The sequence below is a fragment of the Mastomys coucha genome, unplaced genomic scaffold, assembly GCF_008632895.1.
Source record: "Mastomys coucha isolate ucsf_1 unplaced genomic scaffold, UCSF_Mcou_1 pScaffold1, whole genome shotgun sequence".
In the NCBI taxonomy this organism is placed as follows: Eukaryota; Metazoa; Chordata; class Mammalia; order Rodentia; family Muridae; genus Mastomys; species Mastomys coucha.
The window spans coordinates 3,692,753-3,720,691 of record NW_022196891.1 but is presented as its reverse complement, the minus strand read 5'-3'; the positions used below and the strand labels follow the sequence as shown (position 1 = coordinate 3,720,691).

Below are 27,939 nucleotides of genomic sequence, written 5' to 3'. Positions count from 1 at the left end.
CCTGCTTAATGGCTTAGCAGCAATTGTCTAGGAGCTTGAACGGCCCTTCTGCAGGAGATTTCGGGGAGTCTTCGGAAGAGGAAGGCTTCCTCCACTCCCATTACAGTAGTTCTTGATGAGCGAGGCAGTCCTTGCTTGACCATATTCTTTATTCACTGTTCATCATGGAAAACGGGTGCATACCACTTCCTCAGGGTGGGCCAGAAACTAAATACCTTTTGCAGGAAGATTGAATTCAAGACCTAGATATATTTTTATATACTAGCAAAAAAAAAAACATAAATCAAAAATAAAATGTAACACTATAATAATCTAAGATAAAAGACACTGAAAAATAAAACAGTAATTGTGGGAAAACTGTATATTGAAAACTACAATAGAATGCAAAGATAAAAGACCTGAAAACTGGGAAAACATGCTTGGTTCATAGACTGAAAGACACATATGTCTGTTCACTCTAGGTTTCTGCTAAGAGCAACGCAATCCTTATAAATATCCCAACAACCTTTTGTATAAGTAGACAAACTATTATCTGAAATTTAGAGAAATCAAGAAACAACATAAGACATAAGCATAATGCTGGAAGACTCAGTTTTCTTCAGCATTCAGAACTAAGTACAATAATCAAAATCATGCTGTATTATTTCCATTAAGATAGGCAGATTAATGAAGCACAATCATTGAAATAGAACCACATATACATGATCAATTGACTTGCAACACAGACACTAATACAGTTATAGATTCAAAGGATATTTCCATATAAACACCTCAAAATGGATCCTATGCCTAGATTTATAATTGAACAGTTCAAAAAGACACATAGGTTGAATGAAGAGTTCTTAGATATTATAACAAACACATTGTACATCAACTAAATAATATGCAATACTGCATTAAAATTAATAAACTTTAATTTTTAAAAGTATTTTTGTAAGAAGAAAAACCCAAGGCATAAATTGTAAATAAAGTCTATAATTCACATATCTGATAATTTTTTCTCATTACATTTTTCAATAAAATAATATAAATATATATAATATAAATGAGAGCATTTAGAGGATATTTCCCTGTAGACCATATATGGAGAGCAAATGATTCTACTGGAAAAATACTGAACATGACTATTATTTTAGCAAAATGCAAACTAAAACCATTATGACATGTGATACTTTACATAAAAGAACACTGATGATCAACTACATTTCCATTAGTGTGTACAGCAACTATATCTTTGTTAGGAATGTTAAATAATACAAACTACTTAGGTGAACGGTTTGCAAGCCCCCCCCCCCCCTCTCTCTCTCTCTCTCTTTCTCCATCTATCTATATATCTACTCCTGTCCCTGAGACAGAGACTCACCGCATAGCTACTACAAGCCTGGAATTTACACTCTAGACCAGCTTGCCTCATACTCACTGCAATCCTCCTACCTTTACCTCTCGTACCGAGGGCTTGGATTAACTATAAGAGGCTTGGCAATTTCTTACATGTTATGCCTGCACCTCCCAAGTAACCAAGGCATACAATTCTATGTAGTCAAAAGAAGTGAAAGCATGAATAAGTGAATATGTGAGCGTGAGTGCTCTTAAAAACTTTATTTACAGTAATCAAACCTTGACAACATTGCAAATATCCATTAGATTATGAATGGATAAACAAATCCTATTATGCCTGTAGTGACATATTAAGTAGAAACAAAAGAAACTACATACTAAAATATATATAACACAATGTAATACATTATACTGTAATGAAGAAGAGTCTAAAGATATTTCCAGTGAATGACAGGAACAATACAGAAATGGATACAGTATCCCACAGCATTCTTTAGGAAACAGAGAAGTGCTTGTCTGAGAGTGGTATAAGTTGCTGGATCTGAACAGAAAGGGGATGGATACAAAGGTTACAATCCCAGGGACATCACAGAAGAGGAGGCAGAAAGATGGGAAAAGCCAGACGACCAGGGAATGTGTGGTGAGACTGTGTCTTCTAGCTATGAAGAGGGAAACTCAACAATGAAATCTTAACAATGTACCTTCATAAAAGAAGACCTGAAAATTCCAGTGACAGTTGACATCCCCTTGTAGCTAGAGAAAATATCATGAGGCCACTCCCTTAGCTGAAAAGCTATAATTAACCCTGCTGAGACAGGGAGAATTAGTCATCATTAGGGATGAGCCCCAGAATTGGTTATCTCGTATTTAGTTGTCAGTCAGAGAAACGAAGTCATGCAGGGACACTGAACAGACTCACAGACTGCATGCGTATGTCAATCCACTTAGATGTGTATGTAAAAAACTATGGTTAAAGAGGAAGGGGATCTGATTTTGGAGGATGGACACGAGAGCAATAGGAAGGAGGGGAAATGATAAAATTACATTTTAATTAATTGTTTTAAATTCTAAAAGAGATATTTGAAAAAGTACCCAGGGAAACTTTGTAGGTGTGACAGTCTTATTCTGCGCCAAAACTGTGCAGATGGCATCAGGGGGTAGATGCATATTTCAGAACTTACTGAACTGGGCATTCAATTATTCTGGTTCTATCCAATTATACCTCAGGAAAAGTGTAATTCCAAATTAGACATGGAAATCAGATCAAAGTTCATAGAATCATACTTTCTCAGCTCCCGGATTGGGTCATAACCAAACCTGTTTGGAAAGCACAGTTTCTGAGCTGAAGGCGGCCCGAGGACACATTCTGTACAGCTTGGTGAGATTTAATGAAGAGCTACATTGTGCAGGATTCATGGAACTGTCAAGTGAGAATAAAGCAGAGTCAGGAGTCACCATTATTTAGTCTACCTCATTAAACATTAATAGGACCAGCAATAGTTAGTGTACTGTAATGAAACCTTAGTGTGACTAAGGCAGCTCAAGTTTTTGGAGATCATTTTGGATGTATTATCACATAAACATTATACTGACAATATTATCATTTTAGTAATATTTATTGAGAAATTAAGAGTATAATCAACTATTGGAGATATTTAACACAGTAGTATGTAATGCATGTTTAATTTTCCAAATTGTCTAAGTAGATTCAGTTACAGAAAATGCTGCCCCATCCTGAAATCCAATGCACAGCAATGCCACTGAATGATAATTGTCTTGAGCAAGACTTATAGTAAAAATAAGCTACAGGAATGATCATTATCCTAAATGATAATAAATATTATGAATTTATATTTGCATACATATAACAGAGATATTCATTTTCATTTTAGTGGTGATTTCTGAAGAGGGGACTTTTAGAAAGCTTAAATTTCCTTTGTATGTTTTCCTACAAATTTCCACTTTCTGCCATAATACAAATGATATTCAGTAAGAAAGCATAATTCAGTCTTTGTTATTTAATTTTTAATTTTATTTTAGAATTTCATATGTAAGTAGTCTATTTACATTCCCATCCTTCACTCCTCACCTAACTTCTCATTTGCTCCTGTCACTCCCTCTCATATTCATGACTTCTTTGTTACACATACGTGCACACACACAGGTATGAATACAACCCACTGAGTCTATGTACTGATGCTGGCATGCATATGCATTTAGGGCATTGGGAGTGCATCTGAATCATGTCTGAGCATGTGGTTAATTAGAGACAGGGTTTGTAAGATTCATTCCATGTGATGTTTCCATTAGAAAGAGTGGGGGGGGGGATTAGAAAAACATTTGGAGCTTTAGAAAGGAGGAGGATGACTTTGGAGCCTCATCTCTCGGCTCCATCCTGAAGGTTCCTGCTGAGTCCTTGAACTTGCACTTGAAACTTGTGGAAAGAATTGCCTGAACCCTGAGTTATACAGGAGTACTGGATAACACTGATGGAACGAGACACTCTCTCAGCTTTGAGAGTCACAGAGTGCAGTTACAGCAGTTATTCTGTAGCTCTTATCCTTAGCTTTGTGAACAGGGGACCCTCACTGGCATTCCTTGGTACGTCTGTCAGTGGTGGGGGCACACAGCTTAGAGATGTTAATAGGGTAGAGCAGCACTTTAGGATCTGGGTTACGAGTAAGGCTAGAGATGGCACCCCAAACCAAGTATGGCCTTCTTGCCAGCTCCAAACTGCCATACAGGACATTGGGACAGTCTGCAATGATATTCTTTTTATTTTTACATTGAGATCACCTTGGCAAATTCCGCAAAGAATGGTGTGTAGATCAATCACACATTCTACTTTCTTGTCTTCTGTCGTTGTTTGAGACAGAGTCCCCGGTGTCACTGAGGATGACCTTGAATGTGTGACCTACCTACCCTGTACCTCCCAAATGCTAAGCTGGCAGGTAGGCACTGTCATGCCTAACTTTCTAGGGTGTTTAGGCCTGAGCCCAGGGCCTTGTGCTTGTTATGCAAACACCCCACCAATCTGGAAGGTCACTATGGCGAAGAGAACCTGCCACAGAACAGGATGCTGCTGGTTTTGTGGTGCCAGATGAAGAAAAGGAATGGGTGGTCCGCACAGAACCTCGGTTCTATTCTACAGCACCGGGCATTCCTGATCACTGCAGTGGTCGCAGCTGCTTCAGTGCCTTCCTCATTGACCTCCACAAAGCACTTGTGGGCAACCTTGGACACGGGCACATTCTTCTTAGTTGTCATCGCTGAGAAGTCAGCCTTTGTTTCCTCAAAGGCATCTGTCATTCCCAAACTCTGAAGAACAGTTTCCAGGTCATAACTCTCCTCCAGCTTTAATCTGGGGAAAAAGACTTGCACTTTACTTTCTGTCATGGTCTCTGGGTTTGCCCAGGCTCTAAACTTGTCATATGTAAGTGCTGTTTCCACCTGGAATGAGAAAGGGTCAATGTTTAGAATTAGGAGGACAGTCAGACTGGTGCCAGCTGCATTCTCTTATCCCTTTACCTAGTGAGAAGTGCACTCATCTAGTGATAGCTGCTGGATTTGCTTCTATTCCTAGACTTTTCGAAATTCCCTCTCCGTTGGCGATGACAGCTCTCATTCTTGACTTATGACAATAGCTTTCTGATTACATAGAAAAGACAAAAAAATGAAGAAGCCTTGCACTAGCATGCTGGCACTGGCTTGTATTCATTTTAAGCACTTGGTTCCCTAAAGTCAACTATGGTAGCATTGTCCCCAGTTGAGAGCTGCCTTAGCAGAATGTTGTTGGTCATATACCTTCTATTTTGTAAGTCTCTCCCTCTTCTTACTTGGCTCCTTTTCTGTCATGAGGATGATCAAAGGCAATCGCACCCTCTCCTCCCACACACACATATGACTCTACTTTAGACCCTTGTGTTCAAAGTGTCATTCATGACTCAATTGCATTTGCTTCATCTGACATCTTGATAGAAATACAAAACCACAAGCCATTATCTGCTAGGTTAGAACCTGCATTTCTTAAAATATTACCCATGGGGCTTATATTCATGTTAACATATAGGAAACCACCTTGATTCAATGTTATCTTTTCTCTAGGATTTTTGTTCAAGAATTATTATGCCATTAACCAACCCCACCATTCTACATAAAAAAAAAAAATGCTGGTTTATTTTTGGAGCTCCCTCATCCTGGCTTTATCAAAGCTTGTCTACTCCCAGATAAACACTTGGAAGAAATACATATGCACATTCACTAAAATGCACACTGGGTGCGCCTCGAGCTTGAAAGAACCTTTAGCTGGAAACTCAGCAAATGTTAGCTGGGGGATGAACATAAAGGAACAAGCTCAGTTGGTTTTCACAGACACTCAGTGCCCAGGACTCACCTCTTCGAGATCAGTGCTCTCATCAGGAAGGAGAATGATCATGCTTAGGTCTTCCTCGGCATAGGGCAGAGACAGAACCTGCATGTTCACCTCATCCACATGCTCCATCTTAAATTTAGCATGCTTGAACATCATCTGCACTGTTTTTTTCTCCTAATGAAAATAAAATTAAAGTTACTTTCCAATACAAAATATAAATTACCAAAACTAAACTGTATCCACCTCCTGGAACTCAGAAAAGTATAAAATGATCATTATTTCTATGCATTTTGTCTGTCAAATGTAAAATCTTTATTAGCACATTGCAGTATTAAGTAGAATAGATTATTGTTCTATGAATGAACTATTACTAGGTAAAAATAAAAGCAGTGTAATAATGAAACATAACTTTAAAACTTGACATTGTTTTTGAAGAAATTGTGATCTTGAAAAAAACTCATAGTGAAGCACTGGATTTATAGTCAGGCATTATTTCTCCAGATTAAGAAGGATATTCACTGCCATTTGGCCAGTGAATCACTCACTGAAAGATCTCACTTAGGAAAACAGACAAAACAAAGACAAATATACCTGTATTCTGAAGCAATGTCAAGTTGTATAGTTGGTTTTATAACTTTGCTTTCCTTAGGAAGGAACCATGACATGAGGTACCCAGTAAGGCAGTTTTAAAGCTGTACCAAATTCATTTTACTACCATATCTCTGTGTATCTTGCTATGTATAAATTGACGGAAGTCAAATTCTATTTCTTATTTAAAGGGAATACAAAAAATTAAATTTAAAATTAGCCTAACATCTGCTAGAATTTTTCTTTCATCAGATATTCTATAACCTAGAACTCTATAGCTGATCCACATATCTACAATTGACATGGCAAAAGATATCTAAGCAACCACAAATATAGCATCACATCAGCATGATGACTCAACTCAAGCAGGGTCTTACTCAATAGAGATCATTCAACTGGATATGGAAGATGAAATTGACTAAGGATGAGAAAATGAAAAACTATCAGTATATGCTATGTTCTAGTTTGTCTTCCTACCATTAATAAAAGATACAGAGGAGGCATTACTTTAATAGAAACATTAAGAATCAAGATTCTTGTACTTGAAGTTCTAGCTAGAGCAATTAGACAACAAAAGGAGATCAAAGGGATATGAATTAGAAAGGAAGAAGTCAAATTATCAGTATTTGCTGATGATATGAGAGTATACTTAAGTGATCCCAAAAATTCCACCAGAGAGCTCCTAAACCCAATAAACAACTTCTGCAAAGTAGTTGGATACGAAAGTAACTCGAGTAAATCAGTGGCCTTCCTCTACACAAAGGATAAACAGGCTGAGAAAGAAATTAGGGAAATAACACCCTTTACAACAGTCACAAATAATATAAAATACCTTGGTGTGACTCTAACTAAGCAAGTAAAAGATCTGTTTGACAAGAACTTCAAGACTCTGAAGAAGGAAATTGAAGAAGATCTCAGAAGATGGAAAGATCTTCCATGCTTGTGGATTGGCAGGATTAATATTGTAAAAATGGCCGTCTTGCCCAAAGCAATCTAAAACAGATTCAATACAATACTCATCAAAATTCAAACTCAATTCTTCACAGGCTTAGAAAGAGCAATTTGCAAATTCGTCTGGAATAACAAAAAGCCCAGGATATTGAAAACTGTTCTCAACAATAAAAGAACCTCTGGTGGAATCACTATCCCAGACCTTAAGCTGTACTACAGAGCAATTGTGATAAAAACTGCTTGGTATTGGTACAGTGACAGACAGGTAGATCAATCGAATAGAATTGAAGACCCAGATATGAACCCACACACCTATAGTTACTTGATCTTTGACAAAGGAGCTAAAATCATCCAGTGGAAAAAAGACAGCATTTTCAACAAATGGTGCTGGCTCAACTGGCAGTTATCATGTAGAAGAATGCAAATCAATCCATTCTTATTTCCTTGTACAAAGCTCAAGTCCAAGTGGATCAAGGACCTCCACATAAAACCAGATACACTGAAACTGATAGAAAAGAAAGTGGAGAAGAGCCTTGAGCACATGGGCACAGGAGAAAATTTCCTGAAAAGAACTCCAATAGCTTATGCTTTAAGATCAAGAACTGACAAATGGGGCCTCATAAAACTGCAAAGCTTCTGTAAGACAAAAGACATTGTCAATAGGACAAAATGGCAACCAATAAATTGGGAAAAGATCTTTACCAATCCTATATCTGATAGAAGGCTAATATCTAATATATACAAAGAACTTAAGAAACTAGACTCCAGAGAAACAAATAACCCTACTAAAAATGGGGTACAGAGCTAAACAAAGACTTCTCAACTGACAAATACCTAATGGCTGAGAAGCACTTAAAGAAATGTTCAACATCCTTAGTCATCAGGGAAATGCAAATCAAAACAACACTGAGATTACACCTCACCCCAGTCAGATTGGCTAGGATACAAAAACTCAGATGACAGCAGATGCTGGAGAGGTTGTGGAGAAAGAGGAACACTCCTTCATTGCTGGTGGGACTGCAAGCTAGTACAATCACTCTGGAAATCAGTTTGGCAGGTCCTCCAGAAATTGGACATAGTACTACCAGAGGACCCAGCTATACCCCTCCTGGGTATATATCCAGAAGATGTTCCAACATGTAATAAGGACACATGCTCCACTATGTTCATAGCAGCCCTATTTATAATAGCCAGAAACTGGAAACAACCCAGATGTCCCTCAACAGAGGAATGGATACAGAAAATGTGGTACATCTACACAATGAAGTACTACTCAACTATTAAAAACAATGAATTTATGAAATTCTTAGGGAAATGGATAGATCTGGAGAATATCATCCTGAGTGAGGTAACCCAATCAGAAAAGAACACATGTGATATGCACTCTCTGATAAGTGGATATTAGCCCAGAAGATCAGAATACACAAAGTACAATCCACAAACCACAAGGAACTCAAGAAGAAGGAAGACCAAAGTTTGGATACTTTGTTCTTTATTAAAAGAGGGAACAAAATACTCATGGAAAGAGTTGCAGAGTCTAACTATAGAGCAGAGACCGAAGGAAGGACAATCCAGAGACTGCTCCACCTGAGAATCCTTCCCATATTCAATCATCAAATCCAGACACTATTGTGGATGCCAGCAAGTGCTGACTGACAGGAGCCTGATATAGCAGTCTCCTGAGAGGCTCTGACAGTACCTGACTAATACAGAAGTAGAGGCTCACAGCCATCCATTGGACTGAGTATAGGATTCCCCCTGAAGGAGCTAGAGAAAGGACCCAAGGAGCTAAAGGGTTTGCAGCCCCTTAGGACGAACAACAGTATGAACTAACTAGTACCCTCAGAGCTCCCAGGGACTAAACCACCAACCAAAGAGTAAACATGGTGTGACTAATGGCTCCAGCAGCATATGTAGCAGAGAATAGCCAAGTTGATCATCAATGGAAGGAGAGGTCCTTGATCCTGTGAAGGTTCTATGCCCCAGTGTAGGAGAATGCCAGGGCCAGGAAGTGGGAGAGGGTGGGTTGGTGAGCAGGTGGAAGGGGGAGGGAACAGAGTTTTTTGTTTGTTTGTTTGTTTGTGTGTTTTTGTTTTTGTTTTATTTTATTTTATTCTTTTTTTTTCGGAGGGGAAACTGGGAAAGGAGATATCATATGACATGAAAATAAAGAAAATATTAAAAAAAAATCAAGACTCTGTAAAATTGCTGTTCCTTTTCTCATCCATCATCTTTCTCAGCTTACTGCTTTAAGAAAATAACAATACACTGAAAATACTGTCCTACCTGATTAGTTTTAAAGGGCATGCCTCTCGTGTACTTCCTGTCAAACGGAGCCTTCCACTTCCCTTTGAAATACATGGCATTCACAAGAACCAGCTTAGTCAGTGGGCAGACTGTTCCAGGACTCAGAACTTCAGAAATTTTCCCTGGATAAAAGATAAAAATATTAATTAAAAAAAAGAAGAAGAAGAAGAGAGGGGGGAAAAGAAGGATGTAAGAGAAATCTATACTGATTTGGGGGGAGAGGAGACAAGAAGTATTCTCTCATACTCATTTGTCTTGACATGAGCATCATTTGTAGTTAAACAATCATTTTTCCCTCTTTTCTTCAGTTACTTTGCATAGCATAGACAGGCCTCAACCTTGCCAGACTTGCTATCCAGCAGAATGTACCTTCAAGCGCACAATCTCCCTTCTTCAGTCTCCCAAGGGCTGATGCAGCACTATGTACCAAGATGTCATGTTGAGACAGAAGTTTTAAACCAGGTAGGGCTGCTACAGCTTGTCCTTCCGCTTGTGTATAGAGTAGTTCAAGATGAGAACATTTCCCTGAACTTCTGACAAGTTTACAAAGGTAGCAGCTGACGACACTAGGAAAACAACCCATTGTCTTTGATTCTAACAATCACCGCTTGGCCATAGCACTGTGGACAATTACACGTCTATGGACTTTTTTGCTGGAGATTAATTCTTTGTTGGGGGTAAGGTTCTACTGTGCACTCGTGCGTGGTAAGGCGTTTAACTAGTGATACTTCTTCAGTTTTAATAGCCAAAATTACCTGCAGCTATGTTTGGAAGGCAAAAACCAATCTTGGTTAGTACTAATCTCCAAATCACATTTAGAGGCTTCCCAAAGATGAGAAATACAGACCTGTAGAGGGGAAGAAGAAAGGCTCCAAAAAGGAATAAACTGGAGAAAGCGGTTATCGAAGTGGCATAGAGGGGACCAAGTTCAGTCACCCAATGAAATGGAACAAGATAATCTACAAGATACCCTTGAGCTTTAATATGCTGGGGAAACATGCACATGGTCAGCCTACATGGAGGAAGAAGGAGAAGAGGTAAAGAGAAGAATTAATGGTACAAGAAGGGCCAGGTACAGAGAACTCCTTCAACAAGTTACTACTATTTCATCAGGGGAAGAGCAAAAGCCACCAGGCAGATGACATATGAAACATGAGAGGCTCTCACCTTCCTGTGCTCAGCTCTTGACTGAATTTTAGGATGGTCAAGGATATTTGCTGGTAATTGGCACATAGTGGATGTTTTGTAAATTAACTGTTTTGTCACTTGAAGAAGTAAATTACTTAACTCCTCCACCTCTTAGAAGTCTCTGTTTCTTGTTTATTATTTAGGGTGCCTTCTTTTGCTCTAACTCAAGTCAAGAACAGCTAAACATATTTCAGGAGGCTAAGAAGAAATCACATCTGTGAACACTGCAATCCCAATATGAACAAGTTATCTAGACTCTAGAAAAAAATTGTGAGAGTTTCATGTTCTGACACAACTGTTACCACCACGGTCAGTTAAGAGGAGGATGAGGCTGCAAATCAAAATGAGGAGCTGCTTAGACTTCCATAGAGTGGCAGTGGGAACTCCAACTGAGTCACAATCTAAACCCTGTCCTGAACCTTCGGTTTCAGATCATAGCAGGATTTCCACTGGCAGAACATTAGCAACAACCCTAAAGAAAGCATTTCCCAAGGACTTTCTAGTACAATTCAGAGGGAAGCAGTCTAAGATTCAATGTTAGGTTCCTTAAAAATTACTATTCACGATCTCATAATTCTGAGGAAAAAGATTATCTTGTTTCCTGAAAGCCCAGCAAACATGCCTTCACAGCACTGAGAAATGGGTCATAGGAGCAACAGCATGGAGGATGTGGCCCAGTGTGTCAGAGCCCTCCTTCCTCCTGACTCCAAAGTCCACATAAAGGAAAACATCCTACCTTCGGTTTTTTCCAACACCCAGTCATTGATGTGCTTCCTGCACCCTTCACTGTCTTTAACAAAGGACAGATTTTCTAGCTCAGCCTGATAGAACTTCTGGCAGGATTCCTTGAAGGTCTACAGACACAAACACAAGTTGGACACTATTCAGCAAGGTTCTCAAAACTGTGGAAACAAGTATTTTCTCTTAATATTTTCCCTATCATAAATTTCTGTGGAGGTGATTCCGTATTTCAAGATGAATTTTAAAATGTGTGAGCCTTCTACACTGCCCTACCCTGAGATGCCAGGTTAAAATATGTACCTGACTGGGTGGCCTATTGCCTGTTAAGAAAGGTGCCCTGTGCACAAAGACACTTAGAAAAGTTAGGACTGTGGTTATCCGTGCACAAAGCACAGAAATGTCTCTTGTAAGAATGCTTGGTTGACTTTATTTGAATTTCTGTTTCCCAGCCCAGAAACTACTTGCACTTTTACTCACTATATTGTAAAAAACTAAAATGTCCATTTAAAAGTAGACAAGGAAGTAAACAGAATATTTATGTTTGGAACAATGATTGGGTAGTTCTCAACCTGTGGATCTCGACTCCTTTCGAAAACTTCTACCTCCAAAAATACTTACAATATTGTTCACAACAGTTTCAAGATTAAGTTATAAGCTACCTATGAAAATGATTTTATGGTTGGGCATCTCCATGGCACAAGAAACTGTATGAAAGGATTGCAGCATTCAGAAGGTTGATAACCAACTGTTGGAAAAGAGAGCCAATAAAAAAAATCTCTTGGGAGTGGCAGAACATAGAATGGATCATGGGGATTCATAAAGTATACACATATGAGTAAATGTGCTTGTGCATGTGAGCCTGTTTGTATGTCTGCTTATATCAGCAAAGTAAAAATTTAGCTTGAAGTTAAATTAGGAAATTACATAACATATTAGATCCCAGACAACTTCCCCTATAAAAGTATGTTTTCCCATATATATGTGGCAAGTAACTCCACTCTCTGCCCAATACTTATTCTAAAATATTTTAGGGGCCATGTATACGAGAAAGGTGGGATGTGAGTTTGGGGATATATGCTCAAGCATGAAGACACTTTTATCTTAGAAAGGCTGTTTTGTCAGTGGCTGAATTTGTGAGACAGGAAATGGCCAATGAAGGCACAGGAGACCCATCAGAAGCGATCCGTATCAATGTGAAGACACAGAACAGCCCATCAGAATCCAACGGTGGTGATGAAGAAGACAGAGCAAGCCTTGAGAAACTGTCTCAACAAGACTCAGCACCCACTCGCAGTAGGAGTGGGAAGGGCCTCTGTGTAACATGGTGGATGATATAGTCACTCAAGGTACAGATGGAAGGTGAGGATATCCATTGGCGTGCAAGAAGATAACATGACGACTTTGACTTCAGGGAGGGATTTATATTGAAATGGCCTCCTTAATCGAAGTCCCTCTTACCAAGATAGCACAGTTACCAAACCTCTACTACTGACTACTTGTTCCCTTAACCATCTAAGTTCCCCTTTGGGAACCAAAACCAAGTTCCCTCAATCTTCCCACACTAACCCAAAGCCTGTTACAGACTCCCTCTCTATTTTCCAAGATCCTCTCTAATCATCTGTGTTCCTAAAATATTTTAATTTTAGAACCCATCTGAACACCCTAGAAAGAACTATTCTGATGTAAGAAAATGCTCTCAAATTATACTCTCCCCAACACAGTCAGGCACTTCTTTCAGATAACAGTAGTTCCCCCATTAACCTTATAGAATTTATCTATAAGTTTTCCTAGCTCTTCTCAGGAACTCTCAGACTCCAGACAAGTATCCCTGCCCGGCAACAGCCTAAGCTGTCCTGCCTATTGCCTAGTCCTAAGAATGGGATCTCTCCCTCTTTCACTGAGATCCTCATTTCTTTGGGATATCTTCTTGTTTCCCTGGTATTCCCCCCTTTTCCCTGGTCTTGGGACACTTCTTTCCAACTACCAGGACCATGAACCTAAAAGTTTCAAATGTACATCAAGATAAGTTTTTTTTTCTAAACTCCTTAACTTTACCTCTGCCCCTAGTCTACCTGTCCCAACAGATTTCAGATCAACTACAGGCTGCTCCAGTAACTCTATCATCTGCCTCAGTTGTTTCCTCAGAATCTATTTCCTGGTCCAGTCTCACAGACTACACTTCTTTACCCACCGCTGATCACGCAGAATCTGGACATCTGCTGACACAGCCTGCTCTTCCAAAACTTGACCAATAATAACCCAGCTTCCCTGAGCTTCCTAACTACAGTGTCCCAGTATCAGTAGGAAGTGCTCAACACTCAGGACAAAACAAAACAAAACAAAACAAACGAAAACAAAAAAAACAAAAAAAAAAAGTGGAAATGAACTGATGCTGACCACATTGAGCAATGGTGGACACGGCTCAGGTAGGCCTTTCCCTTCTTTCCTATTCCCTCCACTTTGTTAAAAACCATTATATTACATTCCTAAAGCTACCTACCAAGGTATTTTCCCAGATTTGGCCACTTTCTCTTTCTTAAGCTGCCATGTCCAGGTATCAAAGTATTGTCGTCCGGCAATCAAAAGCTCACTAAATGAACATACCCATTTAAAATTAAACACCTAATCCTTACACAGGTTTCCCTGTGTACCTTTATAAACTGCCATTTTACAACATGCCATGTCTGTCTCTTCTTTATCCAGAGGCAGGCCTTTGTCTTTCCATGACAAGTATCCCTTCCCCATCTCATTAGTCCTTTTTTCATTCCCCCTTGTCCCCTATCTCCTGCCTTTGTCCATTATCCCTGTTCTCTGTCCCTCTGGAGACAAATAAATCTCCTTTATGCTGAGAACTTGGTCTTGGGGGTCCTGAGTGGACACTTTTCCTAACACATACCGAAAGGAAATCACACGATTCTTCTCCAAAGAGCCTGCAGGCACTTTTTAACAAGTACTGAGTGCCAGTTTTGTTAATTTCAGCGAGAAGGGTCTGGAAACCTTGATGAACATCTCCATCTCCACTCAAACCAAGTACCTAAGGGGAGAATAAATAAAAAGCCTGTTTTTTTAACATGATTATTATCTCCACTCCTACACTCAAACACAGCTAAGGAATGAAAATTTGAAGTATTTCTACAGTAAAAGAAGTCTGGTGTGACTGTCTTAACAGAGGTTTTAGCCTAGCACTCTCGCCATCTGAAGCTGTGGCTGCCTAGCTGCCGGCAGCATTTGTGGGCTTTACCCACTAGATGTCAGTAGCACCTCTCCGCTCTGAAAAGAAAACCACTGAGACCTTAAGAAGTGTCCCTGGGGAAGCAAAATGCCCCTCTTAAATGACAGCCACTGGTCTGAAGTGTTCATCCATCCCAGAAATGCATGATGTGATAACTCAGGATGGATGGGCCACATAAAAACTAGATAGCAGGAGTGAATCTAATAACTGGAGAACACTAGCAGATATGAAAAGGGAGAAGCTTCACTTGTTTGCTTGTTTGTTTGTTTGTTTGTTTGTTTGTTTTCCAGACTAGATCACATGGTGAGAGCTATGGTTTCCCTTCTGTCTCCCACCAAGTCTCACTCCCCAGGAGTTCAGTGACAAGATCTCAGCTTCGGCTCCTGGATGCACTGCAGGAGCTCATCCACACACATTCTCCTGATACTTGTATGAACATTTGTGTGATGTTCTCCCATATGGGTGAAGATATTTGTGTCCCCGAAATATCACACTATTTTCTCATTTGCAGATAAAAAAAAAGACAAATATTTGAGACGTAACAGATTGTATGTTCCCTCTAAATGATTCCCAAAGAACTAATTTTGTGTTTATGCTAATTTTCTTCAACTTATGTATAATCATACCTGAAAAACCACCCATTCCACATTACTTATACTGTTGCATTTCTATTTAAAGCAAGACATTACAAAAGCTGAAAAGATAACAAAGCAGGGTTTATTCTGTTCCTTTGTGTAGGATAGGACTCTAATTTACCAATTTTCTACAAGATGTGGATCTACAGAATGTTTGATGACTTTTATCTAGATAAAGTAATTTAACACTCAGTGTCTCCTGTAAACTCTAAAGGATGATGATTTGTCCCACAGGATTGCCTTCATTCTGTACTGGTCCATGTCAGATCACCACAAGGTCTCTTCTCCCACCCATCAGCCAAACTGACCTTCACCAAGCAGCTGATACAGACGGAATCCCTGCTCTAGGGAATCAGAACTAACCTGTTGTTTTTCTTCCCCTCTATCCATGCACTCACTGCCAGCAAGCATACCTGGGACATCTGGGTAGCAGTGTTTCCTTTGGCTCCGAGGTAGACCATGGCCAGGGCTGAGGAGATGCTCATGGGGCAGAAGAACAGGTTTCGTGACTTGTCTTCTTTACCCAATATTTTTAATAGTCTGATGGCAAAAGAGCCATTGGCTTCACAGAGGTCATCCATTTGAGAGGGTCTAGACTGAAGGCACAGCACAGAGGCACATCAATAAAGCTTTCTGTAGTCACATGGTCACCAGGATCTCCATCAGAGGACAGTAGGTATAACAGGTGGAATATGCATACCTCAAAAGACACCCAGTTCCAACCCTTAAACCCTGTATGTTGTCTTATCTTATTTTGTAGTTAGTACCATACTTGTGTGACTTAGTTAAGGGTTTTAGGCATGGACACTGACCTACAGTATCAAGGAAACTGTAATGAGCTAGCAAAGATTCTTAGAAGAGAGGCTGAAAGGTTGGTTCTGAGTGAGAAAGGGAGATGCAGGCAGAAGTCACAGTGGTCCCAGGCCATCAATGTGACTATCTCAAGAAGCTGGGAAAAGCAAGGAAATAAGACTTCCTCCTGATGGCTTGGTAAGAGTGGGTAATAGCTCCATACTATCATGGTGGATTTGAAACTCTAGATCCTTAAGTTAATGGATTTATGTCATTTGCTGTCACTAAGTCTGTGGGAGAATTGAAAGGTTCATGAACTAAAGTCCTCAGGTGGACTGAGAAGCTCTGGAGAGGAAAGTTGACTTGAATGACAACTCGTGTGGAAGTTACTACTAAGGAGACACCCATAGCAATCCTGTTGGAATCCACCACTCCCAACTGCAGGGGATGGACTGGCAAATGGAATCCTCCACCCCAAGAGTTTCATCCCTCCTCTCATCATACACAATCCCCAAACCCCAGTACCACACGTACATAGTTTTCTTCCACAGAAGGACTTCAGTCCTTGAGCTGTTGTAACTAAAGAACAATTCTGCTCCTGGAGATGCCCACCTTCTTCCTTTCATTCCCATATGAATTCCATTCATCCCTACCTAACAAAAATACAGGACCAATATGAAATCGAAATCAAATATGCCCCCTGAATGTATCCAAATGTAACCAAATACTGGCCCATGAACATAGGACTCTCTGAAACAGGGGCTCAGACAGCCTGCAAAATTGTTTAATCCCTCTCTCAAATAACCACTCCCTATATTAAGTAACCATTAGTTTAATCCTTCCCTCAGTCAGTCCCTCCATTTAGTTACCAATAGGCTACCCTGACAGTAACTGATCTTAGGGTCAGATCTATAACCTCAATAAATGTCACACTGAGGTCAGTAAAGACTTTGCCTCAAGGAGGGAGGGACTGGAAGCCTGAGCAGGGTGTGGATGACCCTTCCAGAGCTCCAGGGAGTAATTAGTGATGGAAACTACCAGATTCCACAGCCTGTAACACCTAGTCATCACACACACACACACACACACACATACACACACACCAGAATATTGCTATTTTTTCTCTTTCAGTTTAATATATACTCTCTTTCAATCTCTAATATAGTTATTAAAGAATGTTCTAAGAATCATCAATAATTTTCTACAAATACAAAGTGAGTTTCTATTACCAAGTCATGTGAAAATTTGGAGGATAAAAATTCCCCAGTTTTGGAGGTTGTATTTAGGGTAGTCTATCCTGAAATGTGGATTATTGATAGATGAAAAATTTATGCGAATGAGGGTGACTCCAAGAAGATGCAACATTTTCCACACCATCTGCTGAGACTGGTGCAAGAACTTGTGTGTGTGTGTGTGTGTGTGTGTGCGCACACGCGTGTTTATTTCACATGAAAGCCAAACCAAACATCACAGGCGCAGCAGAAGCACACGATACCTTTAACCTTTCCCTCAGCTTTACAAAACAATAATAAAGCTAAACTGAAAGAACAAACAAAACAGTCTTCTTGCTTGCTGCCCTTCCTTCCTTCCTTCTGAAGACCTCTCTTTAGAAAAAATGGTGATTGTTAGTTAGGCTTTTTGCCCCTTTGAAAGATGTATTTTGTCAAATGCCTCCTGGCAATTTTACAGCCTCCACCTCACCCACCAAAAACAACTAAAACTACCCATTGGAATATAGCCACCCAGTTTAGCTCTATTAACCTAGCTCTGGAAATGGAAATGCTCCAGTCTAGGTCTGGCCAGGCAGCATAGTCCTGTTGTCCCAGCTTGTTTTGTATAGCTTTTGCTACCCCACCTAAGCTCCAGGAGCAGGCTTGCTACTAGTCCCCACCCAGAGATTATTGAATCTGCAGATGGAAAACACAGGCATACATGTTGCTCATTTTCAACTTGAGTTATTGGCTCAATTGCTGGGCATTATAAATTTCCCAATATTCTTAGCTCAGCACCCTAAATCTATCCTCAACTTTAGTTGCTCAGGTGCTTTTAGTTCCAGCTCAACATTCCCAATCGCCTGCCTATAGAAGCAGCTTGCCCAAGATCTCAAATGGCTGATTGACTTTTCTCCCTCCGAAGGATGGTAAACTCCCTTGGTCTCGTCTTGTCTCCCTGCTTGCCTGCAGGGACCAGAAGTCCCACCTATCCTTTTACCCAGCCATTGGCTTATAGCCTCTTTACTGATCAAGAAGCAATTGGGAAACAAGACCTTAGCATCAGAACCACTTCTATACCAGCTACTCAAGAAACTGAGGCAAGCATAATGGCCACAAGTTCAAGGACAGTCTGGGCTACCAACTAAGTTCAATACCGGCTAAGACAATTTAGAGAGATGCTCTTTCAAAATAGTAAGGAAAAAAAGCGTTTGACTGGCACAGCCAGTGTGTGTGTGTGTGTGTGTGTGTGTGTGTGTGTGTGTGTGTGTGTGTCTATTCACAGCACACCAGCACCACAAACAAACAAAGACTCAAAGAACAAGAATCAAATTTAGGCAGGATTCTTGTTTCAAGTGATGAAAAGTAATAGTACTTCTACAAATGTTAGGATCATTCTAGCGTTATTGTCATTGTGATTAGTCCTTTACTACTGATTAATCTTTATGACTGTAATAAAGTCTCATGACCATTACTTGTAAGTTATTATTAGTTATTACAATCTTAACATATTCTATCTTCAACAATAATTTTATATTTATTTATGTTTAATTCTATTAAAATATACAGAAACCCTATTAATCCTTACAATATTTGAAGCTCATCAAATTAGTCACTCCCCTATAGCTCTGCAATCTATTTTTAATATTATTTTTTTCATTCATATGTATACATTATTTTAACTGGAAGTTTTAAACCCTTCAAGAGGAGTATGTCCTAATTTGGAAGATTAACAAATGAACAACTCAGAAAGTATTACAAACTTTACCTAGACATGAATGGCCAATCACGTGTTCACTTCCCTGTACAGGCAGATTGTGACTTCAAAATGCCTCATAAAGTGCCCTTGCAATTGTACTTTATTGGGGTCCAATGTCTTGAAGGTCACCTGAATCTCTCAGATGCAAGAAAATGTTAGACCTGAGTGGCTCAGACAGGAGAAACGTTCTCTAGTACTAATGATTGGTTTGTACTTACCCCAAGGCAGTTTTTAAAAGAATCTATTATAGAGCAAACTGTGAAGTTCTTCCCTATCTCCACGTCATGAAACTTCTTCAGGACATGAAGCAAAGAGTGTAGGTATCAGGAAACATTTTCTGCTGTAGACAAGCCCCAGTATAGCAGGATGTAAATTGTCTCCAAGCAACATGTGTCCCCACACCCTCAACTCACACTTGACATTCCAAAGAGTAGGATAAAAAAAAAAAAAAAAAAATTCACAAACCTCATCAGCCAGAAGGTGGCACCAAAGAAACTCAAAACAAGAAAATGAAAATATAAGCAAAACATGACCAAAGTCAGATTCAGATTTGATCCTACCATAGGACAAAATCTTAGGGTGTGTACACACATGTGTGTCATGTGTATGTGGGGAGGGGGCATGTTCAGTTTGTCTGAGTAGACCAAAAGAACAAACTAAACTAGTGAATGAAACACTTCACATGTGATTGCTCCTAACTGCCAACTTCTAATTCTGATTTCTTTCATGTCTCTTCTTCCTTCATGTCACTACTTTGTCCCCATTCCTTTTAAACACCCAGATGGTAGTCAGTAGCATATCATAGCCTAATAAATGCATATTGACATATGACCATGCACACACATGCACACACACACTCTGTCACACATAAATGCACTCACCTGTTCATACCCACATTCACACAAGCTCACATGTACACATTCATACTCTTGTAAAGCATGGTCCTACTTACAACAGCAGTTAATCAGAGACAGGAAGAAGGTAACAAAATAACTCCCCATTACTTTGGTATCTCAATCTTGTTATACACAGAAGCTTTTGAGAAAGTTGGAATATCAAGCAAAAATGACTTGACAAGTAAATCTAAAGTGAAATTATTTTCAGTAAAATACTAAACAATAGCTTTAGGGTTCATTCTGCAACTGGACTGTTCAGCTAATAAAATGAATAAGCATTTGGCTAATTTTCATTTTACAAGTGGAGAAATAAGGCCAGAGACAACTGAATACTGTCTGGGGCTTTATATAAACACTAAGCCTTCCTCCTGCTCTGTGTGTGCGACAGCATGATGGGAGCATGCCACACTGTGTTCCTCCTCACGTGTGCCAGATGAAGGCATTCACAGAGCGTTTGTGCTGCATGCACTCTCCTTTCATGCTTGTGGGAACACATCCAAAAGAATGACCCGTGGTGACCACTGCCTTGGAGCTAGATGCTTGGAGATGCTCCAGGAAAAAAGGCAGAAGGCCTTTTACCCTCAGTGCATTTGGCTCCCTGGATTGTTCTTAGACACAATTTTGTGCCTCCCTTGTTAAACATTTACATTCAATTTACAAGACATGTTTATTGTCCTTGAATGTTGGAACGTAGCTATAGAACCCAGTCTGGTGGAAGGACATACTGAATGCTTTTCACAGTGTACCCTGAATCCGGATATGGCTTTCTGACTTGCTGTCTTAGTCGGGATTTCTATTCCTGCACAAACATCATGACCAAGAAGCAAGTTGGGGAGGAAAGGGTTTATTCAGCTTACACTTCCACATTGCTGTTGATCACAGAGGAAGTCAGGACTGGAACTCAAGCAGATCAGGAAGCAGGAGCTGACGCAGAGGCCATGGAGAGATGTTCCTTACTGGCTTGCTTCTCCTGGCTTGCTCAGCCTGCTCTCTTATAGAACCTAAGACTTCCAGCCCAGGGATGGCACCACCCACAAGGGGCCCTACCCCCTTGATTACTAATTGAGAAAATGCCCCACAGCTGGATCTCATGGAGGCACTTCCCCAACTGAAACTCCTTTCTCTGTGAAAAATCCAGCCTGTGTCAAGTTGACACACAAAAACCAGCCAGTACACTTGCTTTCCTGCTTTCCTGGATATAATCTACAGTACATGCCAGGCCACTGTGTTTAAATTGGACTGTCATGAGAAAGTTCTAGGAAATGATTTGAAGAGGCTCTAGCAGACTGGAACATGTCTAACATGGTTCTGCCAGAAACTGACCTCCCCCCTCCATTTCCTCTACCTTGCTAAAAAACCTTTATATTATGTTCTTTTAGCTAGTCACCAAGGGCTAGTCTCTTATTTGGCCACTTGTTCCTCCCAAGCCTACCCACCGAGGTCCATATATCAATGGATTGAAGTCCAGCAATCAAAAGGCCCCTTTTGGCTCACCTGCCTCATCCAAAAATGAGGTATTCCCTTGTACCTTTAGAAACCACTATTTGTGTATAGGCCACATCTGTCTCTTCTCTGTACACAGGTGATCCTTTGTCCATCCAGGCCAAATATCCTCTCCCCTCTCCCTTGTTCCCTTCTCAATCTCCCTTGTCCTCTATCTTCCATCTCCTGCCTTTATCCCTTATTCCTTGCCCTTTGTCCCTCGGAGGCAGTAAGTCTCCTTTGTGCTGACAGGAGTTTTGGGGTGCCTGGTGCCAACTTTGCGGTTCCTTTCAGGGTTGTTCTGTTAACACTGTGTGTTTGCTGGGGTTTATTTACATGGTTTTCTGTTCCTGTTTTTCTGAGCTCAACCAACCTTCCTTGGATCATTTTTCACTTTGTTACATTCTTGAAAAAGTACACCGAAACTGAAGTACCATGTTGTCTTCCCAAAGAAGCTGACTTTGACAATGTGAGCAGGAATTGTGAAGGTGGTACAAAGGGAAGCTTTCAGACTGAGAGATTTGCAGGTACAAAAAAGGATGTAGTGAATCATGTTTGTATGGTATTTAGGGGTATGCTCTGTGTGGGATCCTATGAGACACAAGATGAGTCTCTTTTGCTGAATTTGTGAGTGTAAACATGGACTTGGAGCTGGAAGCCATATACAGCTTTCTACCAACTATGTTATATGTAGCTCTTGGGCTTGGAGAAAATGACACAGCTCACTATTGGGGGTGGAAAGGGGTTGGTAGGTCACCATCATGGACCGATGGAGACAAAACCCTGACTGGAGAAGTAGAAATTGTCAAACAGTGATGGCTACAAATTACAAAGAAGGGAGGAGTCCAAGGTCAATATAAAGCTCCCTGATAAATGTATACTTAGGGTGGGTCAAGAATCCTAGCATGTTCCTATGAAGAACTGGCTTGGAATGGGGAAGAGGATGCAGTCCATTTGATATGTGTGAGACAGACCAGGTCATCTGAGGCTGTAAAGCGACAGCCAGTGTAGTTTGGAAAGGAAGTTAGGCAAGAAAGAGATGAGCAGACATTCCAGAGCAAGAGTTAGGGACCTGGAGATCTGGATTCCAGGACGGCCTAAGCTAACAGATGAAATAAATGGTTTAGATCCTGTGGATGGTGGAGGTACTCTAAGTGAAACATCCCCAACTTGTTCTAGGGGATGTCCAATATTTGAAGGTTGTAAAAGGTAGAGAAAACCTAAATAAAAACCAAAATCATGATCTCAGGATCAAGGAGTGATCGGGAGAGCCCAGAGGGTATGTCTGTGTGTTCCACAGACACACAGCCTAGATTAGGAGGCCATAACATGAGAAAAGGAGCCGTTGGTGAGGCAGGCTGGACCTGAGGTGCAGAGCTGTAGGGTAGCTGCCTGAAAGATGGAAAGTGAGGAATTTAACTGAAGAACAACCATTACACAGGGTGAAGGACCGTAGGTAAAAAAAAAGGTTTGTTTCCAGTTGACAAGAAGCAGTTAATAAACCAAAGATAAAAGAAAGTTAAGATGGGAGGGCTGGCTAGAGGAGTGGAAAGGTGGGTGAGAGAGAGGATAGAGAAAGGAAAAGAACAGGCACTAAGCGGCACCGTGGAGGGGACTTGTATTTCTGCCCCAAGGACCCAGCACTGCAAACAAGTGTGAGACTCCATGTAAATTCCGGTAATGTTGCAGGTGGCTCCCCAGCCTTATTTTTGTACTCTTGGCTTTTCCCAATCGCAGTTAGAAAAAGCTCCAGCGCTCCCTCCTGGAAACCAAAGCCCAGGGCTCGCAATAGCACCAGTGTCAGGCGCCCAGCCAATCACTAGAAGCCAAGAGCAGGCTTGCAACTCTCAGGGTGCTCTGCTCTCTGCCAGCTAGGCTTAGACACACTTGACCGCTTCAGCCCAATGCCCTCCTTACCTCTCTGTCACTGGAATCTTCTACTAACTCCTGGGCTCTTCAAGTTTGGTGAGATCCTGGCCTTTCTCCTTGACTTCTGTCCAGGCTCTTGACAGCCAATATCTGTCCTAGGCCCCCCAGGAATCTGAGAGGTCTAAGAGCCTCCCCGCAGCTTCACCTGGAAGATACCTGTTATTGTGGCTGCTTCTGCTGCTATTCCTGCTCTGTGGACACTTAAGGTTCGCCTTGATCCTGGGCAAGGCGCCTGTCGGGTGACTCAGAACATAATGCACAGACTTGAACACTCTGTGACTCACACCATCCACAGAGAAACCTGGGAGGAGCCGGAGCCTGGCCAGGCAGCCTCCTGGGTGGGGGTGGGGTAGGGTTGGGAGCTGGGGGGGGTGAGTAGGTAGGGGCGTGTCAGCTGACATGCATGCATACGTGGGCTTGATTATGTGAATGCAAGAGCCGTTTGGCAGTTGGAATTTAACTTTCAAAATTAACCAAAAGCAAACCAGGAACTGTAACTGCTCTTAGGGTAAAAGCAACTGTTTGGCTTGGCAACCTAGCTTTTGGCATACATCCTCAAAGCTAATCACATGATTGTATGCTAAATGTTAATCACAAACAAGTGTTGTAAAACACACGTTTTTAAAAAGCAAGACGGCTTTAAAATTAGGAACAAACACGTTTTTACTGCAAAAATTCATGTACTTTTCTGGAGACCTGAGTGGTGGTTATGAGTGTGTGTGTGTGTGTGTGTGTGTGTGTGTGTGTGTTTTAGTTGGATCTTTTGACAGTGATTTGAAGACCTGACTTAATTTTGATTTATTACTGACTAGATTGTTGGCTATACTGAAGAAAACACTCTCAGTAGAGCTGAATAAAATGTAATACAAGCTTTCTTTATTAAACCTTTACCCTTGGTTTTTTAACTTGTATGCTAGTTCATTTGTTTGGTATAAAATATTGAAAATGTTAACACTTTTAAGTACACTGGACTTATATTTGGAAGATCATTATGAAAGTTAGAACATAATTTCCAAGCCTCCGAGACTTATATTGTTCTAGCCATCAAAGCATATGATCATGTGAAGACCGGATAAGTTATTTTCAAGATGGTAACTATGGTTTCAAAGAACAGTTCATATGTCAGCGTCTGAACAAAAGAGCCTTTATCTGCTAGGGGATCAATTATACTTTTAACAAAAGTATTCTCCAGATGTTCTTGGAAGCACTTACCAACACTGGAAAGTTCAGCATATGTAGAATTGTGGCCCTTAAAAACAAGAGCTGAGCAATGATAACAACAATACACACGCTAGAACAGACTGGAATCTCCAACTCCACACAAAGAACTACAGACAACTAATGAGTGCTAAGACTGTAGAAAGTCTCCTCTGGGGAGAGCAAACGGTCTGGTTATTCAGAAACAGCTGGCCAGCCTGGAAAACATACACATGAGTAACATACAGACTCAGCAGTTTGTCCTTTACATATTTAGGAATATATATGTATGTACATATGCACGTGATAGTCCTGAAAGGGAAGAAAAGGCCACAAATCTGAAAGAGAGCAGGGAGGGGTGTATGGGAGCTTTTGGATGGATAAAAGAAAGGTAAGGGGTAAATGACGTAACATCTCAAAAAATAAATAAATACATTTTTTTTAAATCTGCAAGTATATGATTAGCTCCTTTTAAACACACTCTTAGGAGCTTTGATGTTTTCCAAAATAGGTTAGTAGTTGTTGGGCTACTTAGGCAACACATAATCGTCTCTAATCACTGCTTTCCAATCACAGCAGTAACAATGTCAGTCTTCTCTTTCAGTGCCTTGCTGAGAGTACAGAAGCTCTCAGCGCTGTTCATCAGAGAGCAGCACTTCTCCCTCTGTGCCCATGCACACTCCGAGCCAAGGTACAGTGCAAACTGTGTCTCCTGATTCCAATGTCTTTGTAGCTGTGCTATGCTTCTAGAGAGGAACTGAAAAGTCTAAACACACGTGAAATATAGACACAGATGCTAAGATTGAGAGCATCATAATCATTTTGAAATGGAATCATATATATATATATATATATATATATATATATATATATATATATATACCACCACTATTATTCAAAGTATTATTCCTAGGGAGTATCAAAAAGGAACTGCAGGCCTTGCTTGCCTTTAAACCTAAGTAGAACAGACGGTCCCAAGGCACGTGGTTACGCCAGGAAGGCCTTATCTAGAATCAACTCTTTTCCTCCTTATGACCAGCTATCAACTCCCCTCTTTTTATGATATCCTTTTCTCTTTTCTTTTTCTTTCCTTTCCTCTCCTCTCTTCTCCTCCCCATTCTCTTTCTCCTTCCTGTTTTTGTTTTTCTTTGTTTGGTTGGATTTTGCAGTTGTTTTGTTTTAAGAGAGTTTTATTTAGCCCAGACTGCCTCAAGTTCCCTGTGTAGATGACCATGAACGAATTTCCCATCCTCCTTCCTCTGTCTCCTGAGTGCAAGTCCCTCCCTGTTCAGCAGTCAGCAAGTCCAGGGCTCTCCAGTATTGGAGAGTGACTCCTGCTAAGGAGATTATCTGGTGTTGAAGAGACTGGAGGCTGTCTGTAAGTGGAAGCCATCGCCTGGTCAAGCTTGTCTTGGAAGTCGCTGGTCAGATGTTATGTTTGGGGCAAGAGCTGTTCCAGCAGTTCCTGTTGCACCCAGTGAGACAGCAAGGCCTAGTCCAATGAGCAGAGGGATGAAGATCTCTCTCTCCTTTTGGCTTTCTCCTATCTGTAAGGTTAGTTCTTCAGGTTTGTAGAGATAAACCTGGGGGACAATTATCACGGGGGTGCAGGAGCCTTGAAAAGGGGGATTAATACAGGTACTGGTGGTGCCTTTGCACCAGAGGATGGCAGGAGGGCTATCACATACTGATTTTTTGATGGTGAGGGGGATGTTAGGGTCTCCTTGGGTATTATCTTCATGGGTAGCATCCTCTATTGTAATGTTGCCTCTTTCTAGTTGGGTGGTAAGAATCACCACTAAGGTAAAATATCTCTCCCTAGAAGACTGGTGGCTACTTGAGCCACCAGGGAGCATATAAGGCTGGTAGCCCCATCTAGGTCTTCCCACTTGTAAGCCTGTTTAGTGATGAATGCATGAGAGGTACCCTAAGAGCTGGAACCCAGGGATCAGTTGCCAGTCATGTGGGATCTCTTGCTGTCTTAAAATTGTCCGGTCTGCTCCAGTATCAATAAGGCACTTGAATGGCTTGTTGTCTATTTTAATGGTTAATTTTGGATGGGAGCCTTCTGAAATGCTGGGCACCCATAAGGCTTCTATGGGAGCAGTTGTCCCTCTTGCTATCAGGGCTGAGGGCTGCCCCATCTGGAGTTTAAAAGTTCCAGTGGCTTACCATCCTTATCATATACAGCAGTACAGTATTTCTTCCAGTGGGAGCAGATTGTCTTACGGGGATTAGAATCTGCTATGGGCAGAGAGTTTTGTGGGCATTCACTTCTCCAATGTCCTGCCTCCCCACATTTGAAGCAGATTCCTTCTCTTTTTACTGCTGCTAAAAATGCCTGGGCCACGGTTGTAATCTGGTGTGACACTGTCCCTACATCTCTGGTTGCTACAATCCACCTATTGTGATGTTCTTCCTGGAGAACCTGGCAAGCTAGTCTGGACTCAGAAGTCACGCCTTCCCATACGATGATTTTAAGAAGGAGGTCTCTGGCTGTGGGGTTAGGAATTTTTCTTTCTAGGCTCATTTTAGTTCTGAGAATAAAACCAGATAGGGCTTTTGACGGAGAGAGAGCAGGGAGGAGGCGGGGTCTTGAGACCCTGAAGGTGGACTGAGCCTATCCAAGCCTCATACACAAAGCCATGAGCTCAACTAAATTATTCTTTCTTATAGATTGTCGTTTCCAGTATTTATACCAATGTTAGAATACATACAGGTACTATAGTCATTTATCATGAGGAAAAATAGGTTGAGAGATAAAAATTACTAAGTTATAAACTAAAATGATGAAATTGATTTATTCCAAATTATGTTCAAGTTTCAAAATTCTGTCACACAGGACACACAACAATAGAAAGAAACATGTGGACAAATCTGCTATAGAAATCAAAGCAAATTCTCAAAGCTTCTTTTCTGAAGGGCTTCTTAGCACCCTGTGGATGATAAAATATATCTCTTCAATATTCAGAATGATTTCCAAGGCTGTATTTTCGTCTGAATCACAATGGGCATCTTCAGCTCCTCACATGGAAGGTTGGAATCTTGATGAATAGAGTTTTATGTAGATCAAGACTTTCCTCAGTCTATATAGTAAATAAATATAAAATTGAAATGCAACGCAGTTAACATGTTGGATATATTCAATAATGCTGGCCATTTCCTGCCCCCCAGACCACTTTATTTCCTTAAGAGCACCAACAACATATCAACCTTCCTTTCCTAGCTCATTCATCAAGGTGCTGACTTTAGTGACCAAACCCTGCCGAGCCCAGGAATCAATTCTTAATCATCCTGGAAATACTCAAGTGTCAGGATGCT

General features: G+C 40.7%; 1 protein-coding gene across 1 annotated transcript; it reads right to left on the bottom strand.

Moving 5' to 3' along the window:
* Positions 1-1,589: 1,589 nt before the first annotated feature.
* On the bottom strand, positions 1,590-23,701 carry LOC116097426 (serpin B8). Its single transcript, XM_031379909.1, has 7 exons — positions 23,410-23,701; positions 15,766-15,948; positions 14,382-14,519; positions 11,481-11,598; positions 9,536-9,678; positions 5,732-5,884; positions 1,590-4,788 (listed from the first exon to the last, which is right to left on the bottom strand). The coding sequence occupies exons 2-7, from the start codon at positions 15,931-15,933 to the stop codon at positions 4,384-4,386; spliced, it is 1,125 nt and encodes a 374-aa protein (XP_031235769.1). The 5' UTR covers positions 15,934-15,948; positions 23,410-23,701; the 3' UTR covers positions 1,590-4,383.
* Between the last annotated feature and the right edge of the window lie 4,238 nt (positions 23,702-27,939).

Coding starts and splice junctions, on each gene's coding strand:
- LOC116097426 (XM_031379909.1), bottom strand. CDS start 15,933: ATGGATGACCTCTGTGAAGCCAATGGCTCTTTTGCCATCAGACTATTA. Junction 11,599..14,381: donor AATCGTGTGATTTCCTTTCG/GTATGTGTTAGG, acceptor TTGTGTCTGTAG/ACCTTCAAGGAATCCTGCCA. Junction 9,679..11,480: donor GGTGTTGGAAAAAACCGAAG/GTAGGATGTTTT, acceptor TCTTTTATCCAG/GGAAAATTTCTGAAGTTCTG.